The sequence below is a fragment of the Tetrahymena thermophila genome (genome assembly GCF_000189635.1).
Source record: "Tetrahymena thermophila SB210 genomic scaffold scf_8254383, whole genome shotgun sequence".
Taxonomy (NCBI): Eukaryota; Ciliophora; class Oligohymenophorea; order Hymenostomatida; family Tetrahymenidae; genus Tetrahymena; species Tetrahymena thermophila.
In genome coordinates, this window is record NW_002476167.1 from 13,887 (window position 1) to 32,349 (window position 18,463).

The window sequence follows — 18,463 nt, forward strand, 5'->3', positions numbered from 1 at the left end:
TTAATCTGTAGTAAGTCAGACATTTTCTTTAGAAAAAATAATTAAATATAAGCTATTTTTTTAAAGCTTGTAAATTGAGTTTTTATTTTTCTTCGAATTATTTTATTCAATCTCTTTGCAAATTATAAAATAAACTTGGCTATGACATTATTTAAGAAATATAAATTTAATTGTCAAATTTATTTTTAAATAAATAACAATTAATTGATAGTTTGAATTAATTTTAGTAATTTTTTTTAGTTAAATTTTATTTTTTGTATTTCTTCACTAACTCATTTTTTGCACTACAAGTAAAAATATATGGCATTTAAAATTTGAAACCAAAATCTTCATATTTAAATCGATCTTTTTATTTATAATTAAAAGTAGAATGTTTATATTATGCTCTAAATTCATAATTTTGAAATATGATCTCGAATTTTGTATTTAATTAAAATTATATGATATAAGAGAGAAGCAATATCAAGGAGAGAATAAGAAAAAAAAAGTTAAGTATTTAAGATTCTGCAAGAAATACTGGAATTTAAGAGATAGTATTTACATTTTTTATGTGATACTCCTATGGAACTGCTTCATTGATTAATTATAGTTTCATATGTTTTGCTAATTTATCCTTGTAAATTAATATATTTTATTATATATCATAATCCCAGATATGTATGTATGACAAATTATATTCATAAAATTTAAATTTTATAACTTAAATTAAAATAGAAAGCAAATAGCTAGCTATAATTTATTTAAAAAATAAATGATTTATACATTATAGATATTATATAATTAGAGGGTCAGATATTATTTTGAACATTCAATTTTTGGATAATTTATTTAGTATAAATGAAATAACTAGAATGAATTTATTTATTAAAATTGTAAAAAGTTGCTTTATCATTGATTCATTAATAATAAATATATTCTACTTTTATTTAACTAATTTTAAATTATGAAACAGTCTTTAAATTATATATTATGAATGTATTTAAGTAATAGATAAATTAAATGTTCTATTCTAATGTTTTAAACAACTAGACAAATTTTAATACTTCTTACATTTTATTATTAAATATATTATTCGCTTTTAAATAATAATATTATAGAGGCCATTAATATTAGAAGCATTGTTAATTTTTTAAAAGATTCATTTTAATTTATAATAAAATAGTTTCTTTAGAAAAAATATGTAAATACAAGCTATTTTTTTCAAAGCTTGTAGCTTGCATATTTACTCTACTTTCAATTATATTATTTGATCTCTTTGTAAATTATATAATGTGGCTATGATATTGTTTGTTTTGAGATAAGTAAATTTTTTAATTTACATCAAATATTTAAAATAATGACACTGTTTGAACCTTTATTTAGATTATTTTAAAGCTTTCCACTTGAATTTTTATTTTACTTTCAATTGTTTTAACAAATATAAAATGTGGGTGGCTATTACATTATTTTGAGATAAGATAAATTTAAGATATTAATTCTAATTTTAGATAAAAAGTTATTAGCTCAAATAATTTTTGTTATTTTTTTGTATTTATTTTATTAAACATGAATATTATTTATGCCTAAAATCTTCTGAAAAAAAATTATTTTAGTAGTTTTCAGGCCAAATATAATAAAAAATTTTACTTCATTAATGATTTGAAAAATGTTTTATTTTTTTACTCTCTCATTTTTATTTAAATAAATTCTTATAAAATATGGTTAAAAAAAAGCCTACAATATATTACTTTTAATTACACATTTTTTAAATTTAACATAAGAAAGATAAAGATTTCATTAGTTTAATACTATGTTGAGAAAAATATCTATTTTATTTGCGTTTAACACATAAATTATAAAAAGTGGCTATAACATTATTTTGAGATAAGATATATTCAAGATATTAATTCTAATTTTCGATAAAAAAACCATTAAATTGAATAATTTTTGTTATTTTTTTGGTTTTATTTTATATTTATTCATAAATATTTTAACATAAAATCTTCTGAAAAAAATAATTTTTAAAATTTTCAGGTCAAATTAAATAATAAATTTTATTTCATTGATTTGAAAAATGTTTAATTTTGCTCTCATATTTTTTTTAAATAAATTCTTATAAAATATGATAAAAAAAACTTACAATCTATTTCTTTTAATTATATATATCTATGTTATTTGCGTTTAGCTCATAATTATTTACAGTTATATATATTGAAATATTAAAATAATATATTATACATATATACATAATCTTTTAGAGCTTCTATTTACTTACTTAAATTATCATTCATTCATCATTAAAAAAAAATATTATTTAATTTTAAACAAAATAAAATAAAAATGAATTATTTAAATAGTAAAAAAGAAAAACTCAAATAATTATTCGAAAATAAACCAGATAAGGTTGAGATAGCTTATGATAATTAGCTTAATGAATAAGAACTATCTTTTTTAAACCATCTTTTTGAAGAAAAAGACCTTAAAGAAAATTATGATTGGTAAAATATAAACAGAATTTTACACCAAGTGCTTACTAAATTAAGTGATATAAAATTGTATTTCAGTAAAGATGATAATTAGAGGGAAAAAGCTTATTCAGAAAACAAGTAATACATATTATAACCATCTGAAAGCTTTGGGGGAAATTAAGATCCTTCTAATATTTTAAAAAACTACTGTCCATCAAATATCAACTTTAAACCTTTACAGTATCAAATACATCCAAATCCGAATGAAATGAAACCATCTGTAATAGGAAGGTCTTTAACCAAAACTTAACTGCAAACTATTTAGTAAATCGGTACATTTACTACGTAAATCATTTTATTTTAAATAGATATTTCAATTTATTTTAATTTATCATAGAATAACTGAAGGAGGCTAAATAAAAACTTGGCAAATTTCAGAAAAATTTTTTATGTCAAGCCAATCTATCTTGAAGTTAATCAATAAAATTGGACAACCTAATTTTAGTGAAATGTATCTCAAAATAATTTTTAATGTATTTAAATTAAAAAAAATTATAAAATTATAGATACTGCAATTCATTTACAAGGAAGAGAATTATAAATTAAACTTTTGAGGATTCTAAATTCAATAAGAAATACTGGAATTTTAGAGATGGTATTTAAACTTTGTTTTTTGATACGCCTCGGGAATTACTTAATTGTTTAATTGGAGTTCCTATGTTTTGGTATTATTACTAAGGTTTAGATTACTATATCTAAAAAATTTGGGATCAAGAAAACTTTACAAAATAATACTCAAACCTTGCTTTTAATTCAAAATTTTAAAAGATTGTTTAAGAATTCAACATGGAAAAAGCTATGGCTGAGCAAGTAAAATAGCTGTAATTGAGCTAAGAATCGTATAGATATCTTTAAAACTTGAAAATACACTTACTTGTTAGGTGTATGATGTAGTTTTTTAATTAACAGAGTCTCATGCAAGTCTCAAACGAAATCGAGCCGTTTAAAGATGAATTTCTGTCTAATTTGATCATAAATTATTTTAAAAAGGAAATTTTAAAGTAAGAAGATAGGATAGAAAAAGTAAAAGTATTGATGGTTGAATGCTAATCAGTGCTAAGATACTACTAATTAAGGACTTATGAAAAATAAATCAACAATTTAAATTATTAAATCTCTAGTTTGAGCTAGGAAGCACTATTTAAATTGTCTAAAAAAATCAACTATGATAAATATGATAATTACTTTTACAAAATTAAAGATCTATGGAAAGAATTTTAATCATTTGAGTGTTTCACATGTTTTGAATACTAGATTAAAATTGTATGGATATTTATTTTTAGCACCAAGGATTGTGATAGAACTACTGTTCATACTCTTTTCAATTTGGTTAAATAAAAAATTAAAATTAATATGAAAAAGTTAGAAGACTAAGCTGACGAAGATCACAACAATAATGACAATGAAGATGGTATTTTTGGAGGTTGCTGTTTTAGATGCTCTTGTGGGTCATATTTTTATAACTATTTTTGTCTCTATTTCTTAATTGGAATAATCTTGATTAATATTGTATGTAGGATAATTGGAGTTTTCTATCTCTTTGTGTAAGTAGCTAAGTTAGCATTACTTTACGTATTAGCTTTATTTATTATTTTGCTACAATACTCATATTCTGTGATTATTTATAACAAATATGTGAATCCTGAAAACCTAAATTATTCTTGCTATTTTCCAATTTTGTAAATATTAGTTGTTAACCCTATTTTAGGAGTCCTTAAAATATTCTACTCTTTATTTTAGTTGATAGTTTATTTTTTCAAGTATTTATCAATAAAGCTTAGAATACTCCCAATTTATTTAAAAAATTGCATTAATTTCATGATAATTAGATTACTAGGCTAAATCCCTGATAGAGATTCTAGTTATTGCTACTTAATTTCGAAAAATGAAGAGGATAAAGATTTATTTGGTTAAGAAGATCTAAAGCTAAAACAGAACAAGGAATCATAAGACAATTGTTTAAATGAAAAGGTTGCCTTAAAATATTTTAACATAGAATAAATACTATTTTATATTGATCAAAAAATAAATAACTCTTACTATAAAAATTTGGAGAAAAAATTACTTCGTTAATATAATTCAAATTTAGAACAATACAAATAGATTTTGTAAATAAATTTATAATAATTACCATTTCCTAAAACAGATATTTAAGAAACACTCAATTCTAATATGTAATCTTTTAAATAAACTATTTCTTAAACCTTAGAAAGATCTTACCTAACATAATGTAAAATACAATATTAATAAGGCTGGAAGATTTACTATGAAAAAGGATACTTATAGTAAGTTTATTAGCAAATATAAGATCACTTTTTGTTATTATAAGATTAATCCCCTGAAAAATTCTCACATTTATGGTAAGAACTCTTAGTTTAAAAAGGAAATTATTATATGCTAGCTGAGCGTTTCCTGAAGGAAATGTTTAATTAGTATTTAAAAGAAGAAAAATAGTTTGATTAAAATCTATTTGATATATTCACAAAAAGCAGAAACTTCAATTTTAACAATCCAAATTTATTATCTGAGATTAATACTCATTTAAATATTTGCTTCTTATAAGAAGCTAGGCTTTTTGAAAAAATAGATCTTAGCTTTAAGAATTAAATACAATAACATTTTATATAAAATCTCAAAATTTAAAATAGTGTATATTGAAATCTATCTTATAATTTTCTAAATATTTATATATGTTGTATTTAAAAAAATGATTTGTTTATTTTATAAATAGTGAACTCTAATAATTTTTTGATTAAATTTCAGAGAATATATGAATCATCTAAAAAAATTATTCTATATTTTATTGATGAATTTAAGTCAATATATTTCAACTTTTTAATGTAAAAAATAAATATTTGAGAATTCAGTTTAGCGATTGAAATTAATATTAAAAATTAATAATTACAAACTTTTACTCTAGGTATGGAAAAATAAGTTGTCCTTTTAGAAAGATTATTGAGAGTGAGGTTAATGAAATTTTTCGCCTTTATTATGTTATAGAGGAGACCTTATTTCATAAGATGACAGCAAAGTGAAAACTAGTATGTGTATGAATCAATCAATCCGAGAAAAACTAAAAAATATATCCGCTAAATCATATATTTTTTTTTAAAATAATGAATAAGAAATAACTAGAAATAACAAATACTTTGAATATAATAAATGATATATTAATATCAAGCGAAATAAAATAAATTAACCCCAAACCTCCTAAAAATAACTTTAATTAGCAATTTTGTAATAAGTAACAGAAATGAGGGAAGGAAGTTATTTATATCAGCCTCTGTTTAAAATGCAAAAATTTTTAGTAAATTTATTCAATATTAATAAAAATTCTTAAGAAATTCGTAATATCAAGTTTGAATATTCTAAAGTAATTTAAATATGAAAAAATATTTTATTAACGATTTGATAATATTGCTGTTAATAAATAATAAGTTAAAATTATAAATTACAAAAAATATATTTATTTTATTTGTTTATTTTCAGTTGCTAAATAAGTCATACAACGTTTGAGTAGGAGAAAATTCCATAAAATCTTTTATATTTTTTTAAAAAGCTAGAATCATTAACAAGTAAATATTACAGTTATATTTCTTATTTTTGTAGGCAAAAGGTTAGCCAAATGGATGATTTATTGTCCTAAGATTAGCAATTTATTGTATTTCCTATTCATCAAATTAATAATTTTGAACCCATGATTAGTAATTTTCATATATTAGAAATTAAGACTCTACTAAATATTATTTAATTGTACGTTTTGAAATAAATCCCAGTGCTTGTATTATGTTTTTTTATTTATTGTTTATCATTAAATCAATATTTTTTAAATGATTACTAGCATATGCTAAATTTTTTAAAGTTCTTAACTATTCTTGCTCATTTTCTTAAGCATTAACATTTTCTGCGCAAAATATCTTAAAGTTAATTTGAAATACATTTAACTATTTAATATCTTACTCTAGTAGCTAATTCAGCTTTTACAAGCTTGTTTAAATGTATACTTCATTTATTTCGTGCTTAATTTATTTCCCTTAGAAATAATTATTTTCTATTACTCTAAGTATAAAGTAGACTGTAAATAACTTAGAAGAAATAGAGTCGAATTTAAAATAAAGGTTTAAAATGAAAAGGTGCAATGCTATTCTTAAATAAGAGAAAAAATTTGCAATTAAGTCTAGCTCTTTGCTATATGAAGCTTGCATTATAATCAGTAGCATAAATATATTTGGTAAGTTTTAATGTTCAATATAGCCAGAGAAGTATTTGACCATTATTTCTATGATTAGAAGGTCACATAATGTCATAATCATTTCTTTCACTACAATCTTTTTATACAGCTAAGGATTGGAATACTCTAATTTTTCCTTCTATGCCAGAACATACTTAAATCTTATCAAAATACTATTTAAATAGATAAGTATTAACTTCTACTACATCTCAAATTTTGTAAGAAAGTATAATAAAATAAAATCTTAATTATTATGACATTTTTAAATCTGAATGAAATAATAGTGTAAGCCATTGAATAAGGGTTTAATACTTAAGATTAAAAAATGAATCTAGCCAATGAGAACTAATAAAATTAAAAGCTATAACCAACGAGAGCTCTCTTCCATTAAAATTTAAATGGTAATTATTAAGTAGTTTGCTTAGAGTAAACAAAATATTGTAAAAAAAGTTAATTTATGAATGATATTCATAACTTTTTATTAAATTTCAAAGATTCAAATTTAAAATAAAATCTAATTGATTATTTTACTAAATTAAATATTATGTGATATTTTCAACAAGCAAAGTATTTAATTTTTTGATTTATTAATTTATTGTCCACAGACTTATATTTTTCTATTCTTTTTTTAATCCTTCTTCTAAAAAAATATATTATTTTAATAAATATTCTAAAAAAAATATTAAAATATTATTCAAGCAAAGATATATTAAAATTATTTAAGCAAAAATAAATAAATGAAAAAATATTCTAACAAATAAATTCTAATATTTATTAGAACTCCATTAATATGCCTTTCTTGAAGTATTCTACTCTTTTAGTCTTGCGAATTTAAATATCATATCAGAAAATCTTAAATGATAGAATATAAATAAAGATAAATTAAATTCTGCAATTTGAATTAAAAGTATGGCTCAAAGTTTGTATTTATTTTGCTTTCGATATATAAACTAAGTTAATCAATTTCTAAATTCTTAAATATTAATATGAAAAAATTAATGTAAAATATATATTTTAAATAAGCCAAATGCAATTTAATATTATTTAAATAAATAATTTTATAATAGAATTTAATTAATAATACTCATAATTTTAATTTATATCAATCTTTCTTTATGATTTTTTTATTAAATTTTTAATTATACAATCATATTTTTATTTAGATTTTATAGATAACTATGGGATTACAAAATAATATTTTATAGTAGATATATGCATGTAAAAGTAGAAAGAATATCAAGTGAAATAAATAATAAATTAATTCCAAATCTCCTAAAAACGACTTTAATTGATTGGCTACTCACTCTGTTGTTAGTAACAGAAATAAATGACGGGAAATTATAACAACTCTTTAAAATGCAAAATTTTAAAATAAATTTATTCAATAATCATAAAAATTCTTAAGAAATTCGAAATACCAAGTTTGAATATTCTAAAGTAATTTATTAAAATTAAAAAATATTTTATTTAGGATTTAAATATTTACAATTAGAGTTAAATTATAAATTACAAAAATATATTTATTTATTTGTTTTCAGTAGCTAAATAAGTCATACAAGGTTTAAGTAGGAGAAAAATCCATATAATCTTTTATGTTTTTTTAAAAAGCTAGAATCATTAACAAATAAATATTAAAGTTATATTTTTTATTTTTGTACACAAATGGTTAGCTAAATGGATGGTTTATATTCCTAAGATTAGCAATTTATTATATTTCTTATTCATCAAATTAATAATTATGAACCCACGATTAATAGTTTTCTTAAAGAAGAAATTAAGATTCTACTAAATATTATTTAATTGTAAGCTTTGAAATAAATCCTATTGCTATTATTATGTCTTTTTCTCTATCGTTGATTATTAAATCAATCTTTTTTAAATGATTTTTAGCATATGCTAAATTTTTTAAAGTTCTTAATTATTCTTACTAGTTTTCTTAAAGATTAACATTTTCATTACAAAATATCTTAAATATAACTTAAAATGCATTTAGCTATTGAGAATCTTACTCCAGTAGCTAATTCAGCTTTTGCAAGCATGTTTAAATGTTTATTTCATTTATTTAGTATTTAATTTATTTTCCTTAGAAATAATTGTTTCCTACTACTCTAAGTATAAAGTAGGCTGTAAATAACTTAGAAGAAATTGAATCAAATTCAAAATAAAGGTTTAAAAAAAATAGATGGAGTGCTATTCTTAAATAAGAGGCAAAAGTTCCAATTAAGTCTAGTTCTTTGCTAAATGAAGCTTGTGTTATAATCATAAGTATAAATATATTAGGTAAATTTTAATGTTCAATATAGCCAGAGAAATATTTGACCATTATTTCTATGATGAGAAGGTCACATAATGTCATAATTATCTCTTTCACTTCAATCTTTTTAAATAGCTAAGGATTGGAATACTCTAATTTTTCCTACCATGCAAGAACCTACTTAAATCTTATCAAAATGCAATTTAAATAGATCAGTATTAACTTCTACTACATTTAAAATTTTGAAAGAAAGTATATCAAAATAAAATCTTAATTATTATGACATTTTTAAATCCGAATGAAATATTAGGGATAGCCATTGAATAAGGGTTTAAAATTTTCGTTTAAAGATAAAATCTAGCTATAGAGGGTGAACAAAATTAAAAGCTACAACCAGCGAGAACTCTCTTCCATCAAAATTTAAATGGTAATAATGAAGTAGATTACTTAGAGGCAACAAAATATTGCAAAAAAAGACAATTTATTAATGCTTATCATAACTTTTTAATAATTTTCAAAGCTTCAAATTCAAAATATTTAATTAATTAATTAATTATTTTTCTGAGTCAAATATTTATTATGTTATATTTTTTCTATTCCTACTTTAATTCTTCTACTAAAAAAGTAAATAATTTAATATAATATATTTAATAATAAAATATTAGAATATTTAACAGGTTAATATTTAAGTTTTAAATTATTTGACAAGAATAAAAAAATAAATGAAAAAATATTCTTATTAATAAATAAATTATAATATTCTAAAATTCATATCAAAAAACTTATCTGATAAAATATAAATAAAGTAAGCTAAATTAAATTTAGCTAATTTGAAATAAAAAAATAATAAGCTTGGCTCAAATTTATTTGTTTTTTGTTTTCTATTTATAAATTAAGTTAATTTCTCAATTCTTAAATATTAAAATGAATATAAAATATATATTTTAAATAAATTGGAATTAATTTTAATTTGTAGTAGGAAGTGTTGCTGAGCTATACTGCTATTTTTATGTGCTCATAATTATCTATATATTTATTATTTATTTTAGTAATATTAATTTAAATTATCTCTAAAAAGCATAAGAAAAGCCTGTCTAAGAATACAAAAAATAAATAAAAGTATTTAAATATAATTAAATTGTTTAATGTTGTTTTCTAATGATAGTAAATAAATTTTATACTTACTTTTTATAGTTTATCTTTACATATAAATTTGGTTTGTTTTATTGATTAATATTTAAGTTAATTTTATTAGATTTTGCCTATTCAAGAATTAAAAAGGACTGATATAAATTCTTACTCATCATTAAAATTCTCTTCATTTCTCAATTAAATAATTTTAGAAATAAATTTATTTTCTTCATTAAATGATTCATATTCTATTAAAGAAGAGCTATTATCAAAGGTATTAGTTTTTTATAATGAAAATTCTTTTAAGTGATAAACAATAGGCTTTTAATATTTAATAATTTCTTATTAAGTCATAAATTTACTATTTAAAAAAAAACAGTCGTTTTCTTGGTTTTTAGAAAATAGCAAAATAACTTTTTTATTCTGATGTTTTAACATTCTTTATATTTCTTCATTTTCATTTTTATTTTGATTGAATTTTAGAGATACTTAATCACTTATTTTCAAATAATAAATAGAATTTAAAGATGAAAATAATGCCTCCTACCAATATAGTTATTTTTTTGTTTCGACTTCGATTATTGTTTTATAAATTTCCTTAAATGAGTTTATTATTAAATTTAAGTGCTGCATATTTTTGATAATGGTAAAAGGCATGAATGTATGTATTTCTGTATCAAAAATTAGTATCTAAATTCTATCATGGCCTTAAAAGAAATTAGATTTTTAAAGGCTTTAAAGGCATAATTCAACACAGTAGAGTATTATTTATAATAATCCAACTAAAGCAAAATAATTAAATCGATTGGAGGATTTGAACTGCTTAAAAACTATTCTTTATCTTCATTTACCAGATTTTTGAGCTGAGTATTATTAGTATAATCAATAAGTTGGCTTAAGTGATAAATTGCTTTTTTTCTTAAACAAGGACTGTAGAAACTACCTTCTTCTATACTTTAAGTAAATAAATAAATTGCTTCTAAGTGTTTGTTTTTATTTTATTGAATCAATGCTTACAAAAAAATGTGTCTACTTTTCTGGATTTGAATTATTTATTTATTTAAACATGGATTTAAATTTTACATTACAGTTTGCCTCTGGTTTTTCTTTCCATAAAATTAGGCTTATATTGACTCATCCATGATGTTATCTTTAACTTATGAATTACCTAATAGCATCTTCTCTTTATAAATGAGTTTTTAAACTTAAAAATTATTAGTCTATCCTAAAAATATAAATATCTCAATTATTTCCTAGTATAGAAATATTTTGAAAATATCTGAAAAGCTAGATTCATTATTTTCCATAAATCTCAAAATGATCTAAAAGATTTCTAAAGATTAGTTTAATTCTTTATTTACTTGTTAAATAATTTCATTTAAATTTATAGGCTATTTTATATGATTGTTATTAATTTAGTTGTTTAATAATTAGTTTTTTCCAAAAATTTTTTAGTTTTAATCATTATAATAAAATTATAGAGCTTATTGCTTAATGCAATGTGCTTATGAAAATATTCTTTTTACTAAAAGCAAAATTGGTTTTTCATCACTATTTTAAGATTTATTTAAGATTTTATAGCCCATTAGGCTGTAATAATCAACTCCTAATGAGTCTAAGCTAAGCTAAATAGATGATTCGAAATATTCTTATGAAATACTATAATTTTAGTTTAGAAGAGATACAAGACCTAAGTTGTAATAACATCTGCCCAGTCCTATTTAATTTTATAGTTGCTAAAATGTAGACTTAGCCATACTAAAATGAAAGAGAGAGTTAGTGTAATCTTCAGAGTTATATTTTTGAGCATCTATTGAGTAGTTTATGAGTCTTTCAAGATCTTAAAAAACTTATTTAATAATTTTCATTTCTAAGAATAAAGGTTTTAGACCTTTCAGAATTTAATTTTTATCTTCCTATTTATTTTTAATAAGTTTGTCATTTAACAAAGATTTAGTGCTCTTTTCAGTAATTGTTTTAAATGTACTTGTATTTGATTAAAAGTTAGTTTTATTTCCTGGGATATTTTACTCTAAAATAGACTAATTTCCTATTATTTATGATTACTAGACACATTCATTTATTTTTTAAGAGATCATAGGAATCTAAGATGGTGATTAAGTGTTATTGTTATTATTTAAGCTTAAAAATTCAGATACTTCTTTAAAATCTTATTTAATTTTTTAATGATTAACCTAGTATTTTTATTGATTATATGTTGATTATTATTTACTTTATTAATTTGATATTGTCAAATTTTAAGATTAAAAAATCGAACTATCTTGTAATTAATGCTATTTTTAGATTTAATTATTATTTTTATTTATTTTATTAGAATTTTACCAAAACTTTTAAAATAAATTTAACTTTTAAGCAGATTTAAAAGATAAACTAGGTCTGTTTTTAATTTATTTAAACTTCTTTTATATTTTTTATTAAATTTATATTTCAATTTTGTTTTGATTTCCACTTGTCTGATATGTTAATTATTCCAAGTAACTCTTCTCTAAAAATATTATAAGCATTTCAATAGGATTTTAAATTTAAAACACCAAAAAAAAACCATAATTACTAATAAATATTAGTATTATTATACTAAGTAAAGCAAATCCAATTAACAAATAAGCCTTAATAATATTTGTATTTAATATGTTAAACAATTTCAGTTAATCACTATTATCAGTTATTACTCTTGCCAACAATAAGATTGCATAAGAGTATGGTTTTTAAGTATTAATCCCTTTAAGCTTGCTCTAAATAGGAAATACAATACTCATCCTTAATTAAAAATAAAATAAATTAATTCAATAAAAAATGCTAGGGTTTTTTATTAAAAAAAATAAATTATAAATGAATAAATAGGGTATTAACAGGCAATAATTAAATTTAAATAATTTTACTATTTTTATCCAAATCTTTCCCAGCTTGAGTAAAGTTAATCCAAATTTGTTTAGCTATCAATCTAATAATTTCCAGTTTTAATGAATTATATGGTTTAGTTTAATTTGCTCATAAATTATTATTTTTATGATAAGCAAATATCCATCTCTTCATTAGAATTATTGCAAAATTAATTAATATTTAAAAATTCTACGTCTGCCCATGTTGTTGTTTAATAATAAATAAGCAACGGATGATAAAAAACCTAAATTAGTTAATAATTTATGAATTTGAAATTATATATTCAATTAATATCTATCTAAAAAAACAATTACTGTTGCATCGAATTCATGAAATAATACTGTATAAGAATTTTCACTTAAATAAGAGTTAAATATGTTTACTATATTTTGCATTTTAAAAATGATAGCACCTACAGAATAAAACTAATAATCTTTTAAAATTTAGGTAGAAATACTCATTTATAATGCTCCTGTTAATGCGTCATTATAAGGCTAATAGATAAACATACCTATTTTGTGAATATGTTGATAATATAAATTTATTAACTTAATTTTTTTATTTTTAATACAAGAAAAACTGTTAAACTAAGCACCCTAATAAAATAACTGAGCGCTCATTAAAAATGAGCAAAAATCATCACAAATTAATTTAATTTTTTTATAATAAAATCCATATATAAATTTGGCATTTAATATATTTTGGGTATTATTTTTGGTCTCTTATTAAGTTAGGTGTACATACAGTTTAGATAATTTTGAATATACTTTTTTTTAAATAAAAATATAATTTTACCTTCATTTTATTTAGCATATTAATACCAAAATCTACATCTTGGATCATATGGTTCTATATATTATGTTCCTTCACAAGTATAGTAGGTAGATTATGTATAATTGTACAATCTTTTCATTAAATAAAAATAATTCTAAATCAAACTATTTCATTTTTATTTATGTGATTTTACACGGAAGGATTGACTGTATATGTTGCAGTTGTATCTGCATCATGAATACTATTTATTTAAATTATTCCGCTTTATTATGCTGCTAAAAAAGCTGCTCTACCATAAAAAGATAAGTCTTAGTTCTAATACAAATTTATTAAAAAAGTTAAAATTTTAAAAAGTTTTGCTTATTTAAAATAATTTTTGAATACCATTTTGATGAAATATTGTTATTCAGGTGGAAGAAGATCGTATTTGAATATCGATCTCACAAAATAAAGCTGTGTATAGAAAATACTTCTATTAATCTAATCATATACATTTTGTGGACATTAGTTTAGCATGTACTCTCTATATGAGCATAATAGGTATGTTGTTTGATGGTTATCTATTTTAGATGTTTTAGATTAAAAAAATCTTAAATTTAAATTTAAATTTTACATAACATTTAACCAGACTAGTAGTTATTTAACATATTTTTGATCACAACCATGTGAAGTTCCAGCTTTTATTAGTAAAAGTAGGTTCAAAAATTCAATCATACAAATTATGAATAAAAATAATTTAAGAATAAAAAATACTTAGTTAAAGCTATACTCTAACAGGATTTACTATGAATATATAGAATTGTATAGTACTTGCTTTTATGTTTACTCAACCCAATTAGCACTATCAAATTACCTATTTTTATTGTATTAATAATTATTAGATTTAATATTCATTAATAGATGATAATTATGAAAGCTAGCTCTAAAAATTAATATAAATTTTAGTTTTATTATGTTTTTACCATTGATTTAGGGCTTACCATAAGAGCTAATAAAATATGCTCAATACAACCCCAACTCCTAAAATAATAGGTAGAGATACTGTTAAAATTAACCTGAAAATTAAATACTTCATTGCTGTAAATTAGCAATGTTTATTTGTTTTTACTTCTACTTTTATGATTTTACAATTTACTGAAAGAATAGTTTAAATAATTAGGATAGTAAAAGAAATTTATTTAATTTATATATTTAATTTATTAATTTTTGGCAGTAAAATTTATCACTGCTTGATGACTTTAAAATGAATAGAGTAAAAGAAAATAATATTTTAATATTAACACAAAATAAATTAATGATGAAGGTAATTAAATAATTTAATACAGAATTGCTTAAAATTTTGTATGCTTTCGTCTGATTAAATTTTAAATAAAAAATAAATTTTTTAAAATTTAATTAAATAACTAATTGCTAAAGTAAAACTAATTTGTTAATTTTATTGTGATTACTAAAAATAAATAAATAATTTTTTTTGAAATTAATTTACTAATTAAAAGAATCCTTTTTTAGATTATTTTTTTTTAAATTTTTAATTTTAATATTATTTCTTTTTTTTATTTTATCTTTAAAAGAATAAATTAATTAAAGTTAAATAATTATGTATTTTCTACTAATTCATAAAAATGAAAAAATTTACAATTATTTTAAAACCAAAATTAATTAATGATTAAAATGAATTTAATCTATAAAATTCTTTCTTTTCTTTAAAAAAAAACTGCTCAAAAGTTATAAAGAATAGATAAAAATTCTTATCCTTCATTTAGATGATCTTCTTTCCTCAACTGTATTAATTTACTAACTATTTAATTCTCATTTTCCAAAGGCTCATATGAAATGAAAGGAGAGTTAAATTCTTTTTTATTATTTTAGCTTGTCGATTCCTTCAAGTGATAAACTATTGGTTTTTAATTATTTATTATTTTTTAAAAGTTATTTAATCTCTAACTTAACTTAGCATGATCATTTTCTTAGTTATTAGATAAAAGTAAAATTACTTTTTTAATTTCATTTGTTAAAAATTTCTGGTTACTCCTTTCATTAATATTGTTTTAAATTACTTTTGAGTCAAAATATTATTATTTCAAAGATACTAAATGATCAAGTCGTCTGAAATCATTTATAAATTATAATGATTAAAATAGGGCTTCTTACCAACTAAGCTAGGTCTTCATTTTATCATTAATGATTGTTCTTTCAATATCTTTTAAAGAGTCTATAATGACATTCCAATCCTAGCTGCATTAGATCACCGTATATGATATAAAAATGTCAATTTCCGAATGATAAATTAGGATCTAAATCCTATCTTATTCTTCAAATAAGTTGGTTTTTTAAATATTTTAAAGAATGCTTTCAATTGTATAGTTCTCTTTGCAGTAATCCAATTAAGCAACAATAGTTAAATCTATTGGTGTTTTTTTGTTGTAAAAGAACTATTTTTGAGTTTCAAATACCAAACTTTTGAAAGGTATATCATTAATTGCTTATTTCATGTGAATTATGAGCTTTTTTCTTAATTAAGGACTGTAATGACTACCTTCCTCTATGCTTTAAGTAAATAACTCAAATGCTTCAATATTATTATTTTTACTTTATTCAATTAGCCCTAACAAAAATAGCTATCTACTTTTTTGGATTTCAAGAATTTATTTATAAGTATTTACAGAAGAAATATAGCTTGGTTCGCTCATTATATTATCTTAATATTTTTAATTATTCATTATTTGATTTACTTTTTCAATTAACTTGTAAAAAATTTTATTATTATTTTATCTTAAAAATATGAATATCTCTATAATTTCTTAGTACAAATGTATTTTGCAGATATCTGAAAAACTCAATTAATTGTTTTCAACAAATTTCAAGACAATTTTAAATGTGTTTAAAGATTAATTTAATAATTAAAGGGTTTCATTAGAGCTGCTTCTTTACTATATTCTTTATATGTCATGATTATGTTTAAAAAAATTTCTATTAAGCAAACTAGATGACTCATTAGTTTCATTTTAATCAAGGTAGTAAAATGATAAAGCTTACTATTTCAAACAATATGCTTTTGAAAATATTTTCTTTGTCAATATTTAAAGTTAATTTTCATAATTATTTTAAGATTTATTGAATATTTTATAGTTTTCAATACCTTGGTAATCGATCCCTATAGTCTCCAAGCTGAGCTCAATAGCAGATTCGAAATATTCTTATGCTAAATAGTAATTTTTGTTTAGAAGAGATGCAAGACCTAAATTATAATAACATCTCCATAATCCAATTTAGTTTTTTAATTGCTAAAATGTAGACTTTGCCTTACTAAAATGAAAAAGAGATTTTGTAAAATCCTCTGAATTATAGTTTTAAGCATCTATCGAATAGTTGATAAGATTTTCAAGGTCTTGAAAAGTTTATTTAATAATTTTCATTTCCAAAAATAAAGGCTTTAGCCCTTTCAGAATTTGATTTTTATTATCTTGTTTTAATTTAATAAACTCATCACTTTGGAAAGAAGTAGTGCTTTCTTCTGTTGTTAATTTAGCTGTACTGGTAATAATTTGTAAATTTTCTTTATTGAGATGATTTTATCCAAAGGAAATAGACTAAACTTATTTTAATTACTTTTATTAAATATTGAGATATGTTATATCAAAACTTATAGGAATTTTTGGGGACTATGAATAATTTTTAGTGAATTGAATATCAGATTTCAAGGTATCATCACATTTATCTAATTCTTTTAATTATTAAAATGAGAATTCTTTCGTTTGAAAATTAAAAGACTGTTAATTTTAAAGTAGCAAAGATGAATTATCCTACTTGTAAAATTAGTTTTAAATCTAATTCTTATTTTTACTAGTTGATATTAAAATATTATTATTGTTCGATAAGAGCATTTAATTTGAAGTTTTTTTGTTATTATTTTTTTAAAATATGCTATTCTTTTTATTTTGATAGATTTTCTTTTATTTGTTTTATTCTTAATTTGGTTCAGTTATATTTATTTTACCAAAATTTTGATACGTTAATTATTCTTAATAGCTTTTCTTTAAAAATAAAATTAGGAGCTTGATAGGCTTTTAAATTTAATAAACCAAAAAAACACCATAATTAATTAAAAATACAAGTATGATTATACTCAGAATAACAAAACCTACTATTAAATAAAATCTAAAAAGTTGTATATCTAAAAGATTAAACAATTTCAATTAATCAGTCTGATCTGTTATAACTTTAGCAATCAATAAAATTGCAAATGAGTATGGCTTTTAATTATTATATCCTTTAAGCTTGCTTTTTATCGGAAAAACGACACTTATTCTATTAAAAAAATAATTTAATATATAAAAAAATAATTTTAGTATGCTATTTTTAATTTAAAAATTTTAAAATAAATTAGAAAGGTAGGTTTTATTAAAAAATAATCTATTAATAAAACTCATAATAGTGAGTTGCCTAGATATTAGAGTTAAATTAATTCAAATATATTTTATTTAAGGATTTTATCATATTTTACAATAATTTCAAAATCCTAAAGCATATTTTTCTGAATTTTAAGAAGAAGATAAAATATTTTTTAAATTTAATCTTTGTAGTTTTTTTAGATTGAATTAACTACTAATTTATTTTTTTTGCAATAAAACTTTTTTCACATTAATTTTTGTAAAGACTAAGGCA

General features: G+C 20.5%; 5 protein-coding genes across 5 annotated transcripts in view; 2 read left to right on the forward strand and 3 right to left on the reverse strand. All coding sequences in view use genetic code 6, as the record gives it.

Moving 5' to 3' along the window:
* Positions 1 to 23, reverse strand: part of TTHERM_001223650 (hypothetical protein) — a gene marked incomplete at both ends in the record, with an annotated part of 435 nt that extends 412 nt beyond the window's left edge. Inside the window, one exon of the mRNA XM_012800103.1 lies at positions 1 to 23. This exon is cut by the window's left edge and continues 114 nt beyond it. Within this exon, the coding sequence (XP_012655557.1) occupies positions 1 to 23 (23 nt within the window).
* A 2,296-nt stretch (positions 24 to 2,319) lies between these two features.
* On the forward strand, positions 2,320 to 5,165 carry TTHERM_01224650 (hypothetical protein; the record flags this gene model as incomplete). Its single annotated transcript, XM_001024440.2, has 6 exons — positions 2,320 to 2,477; positions 2,544 to 2,792; positions 2,845 to 2,958; positions 3,014 to 3,317; positions 3,870 to 3,955; positions 4,337 to 5,165. The coding sequence occupies 6 exons, from the start codon at positions 2,320 to 2,322 to the stop codon at positions 5,163 to 5,165; spliced, it is 1,740 nt and encodes a 579-aa protein (XP_001024440.2).
* Positions 5,166 to 6,577: 1,412 nt separating this feature from the next.
* TTHERM_001224651 (hypothetical protein) lies at positions 6,578 to 7,652 on the forward strand. Its single transcript, XM_012800104.1, has 4 exons — positions 6,578 to 6,738; positions 6,797 to 6,956; positions 7,023 to 7,139; positions 7,517 to 7,652. Exons 1-4 carry the CDS (start codon positions 6,646 to 6,648, stop codon positions 7,597 to 7,599), a joined length of 453 nt encoding a protein of 150 aa, XP_012655558.1. The 5' UTR covers positions 6,578 to 6,645; the 3' UTR covers positions 7,600 to 7,652.
* A 4,622-nt stretch (positions 7,653 to 12,274) lies between these two features.
* Positions 12,275 to 14,873, reverse strand: TTHERM_001224653 (tetratricopeptide repeat protein; the record flags this gene model as incomplete). Its single annotated transcript, XM_012800105.1, has 10 exons — positions 12,275 to 12,318; positions 12,357 to 12,901; positions 13,024 to 13,268; positions 13,339 to 13,535; positions 13,820 to 13,929; positions 13,992 to 14,113; positions 14,183 to 14,358; positions 14,412 to 14,475; positions 14,552 to 14,651; positions 14,761 to 14,873. 10 exons carry the CDS (start codon positions 14,871 to 14,873, stop codon positions 12,275 to 12,277), a joined length of 1,716 nt encoding a protein of 571 aa, XP_012655559.1.
* Positions 14,874 to 15,516: 643 nt separating this feature from the next.
* TTHERM_01224660 (tetratricopeptide repeat protein) lies at positions 15,517 to 17,682 on the reverse strand (the record flags this gene model as incomplete). Its single annotated transcript, XM_001024441.3, has 2 exons — positions 15,517 to 17,522; positions 17,643 to 17,682. The coding sequence occupies 2 exons, from the start codon at positions 17,680 to 17,682 to the stop codon at positions 15,517 to 15,519; spliced, it is 2,046 nt and encodes a 681-aa protein (XP_001024441.3).
* Between the last annotated feature and the right edge of the window lie 781 nt (positions 17,683 to 18,463).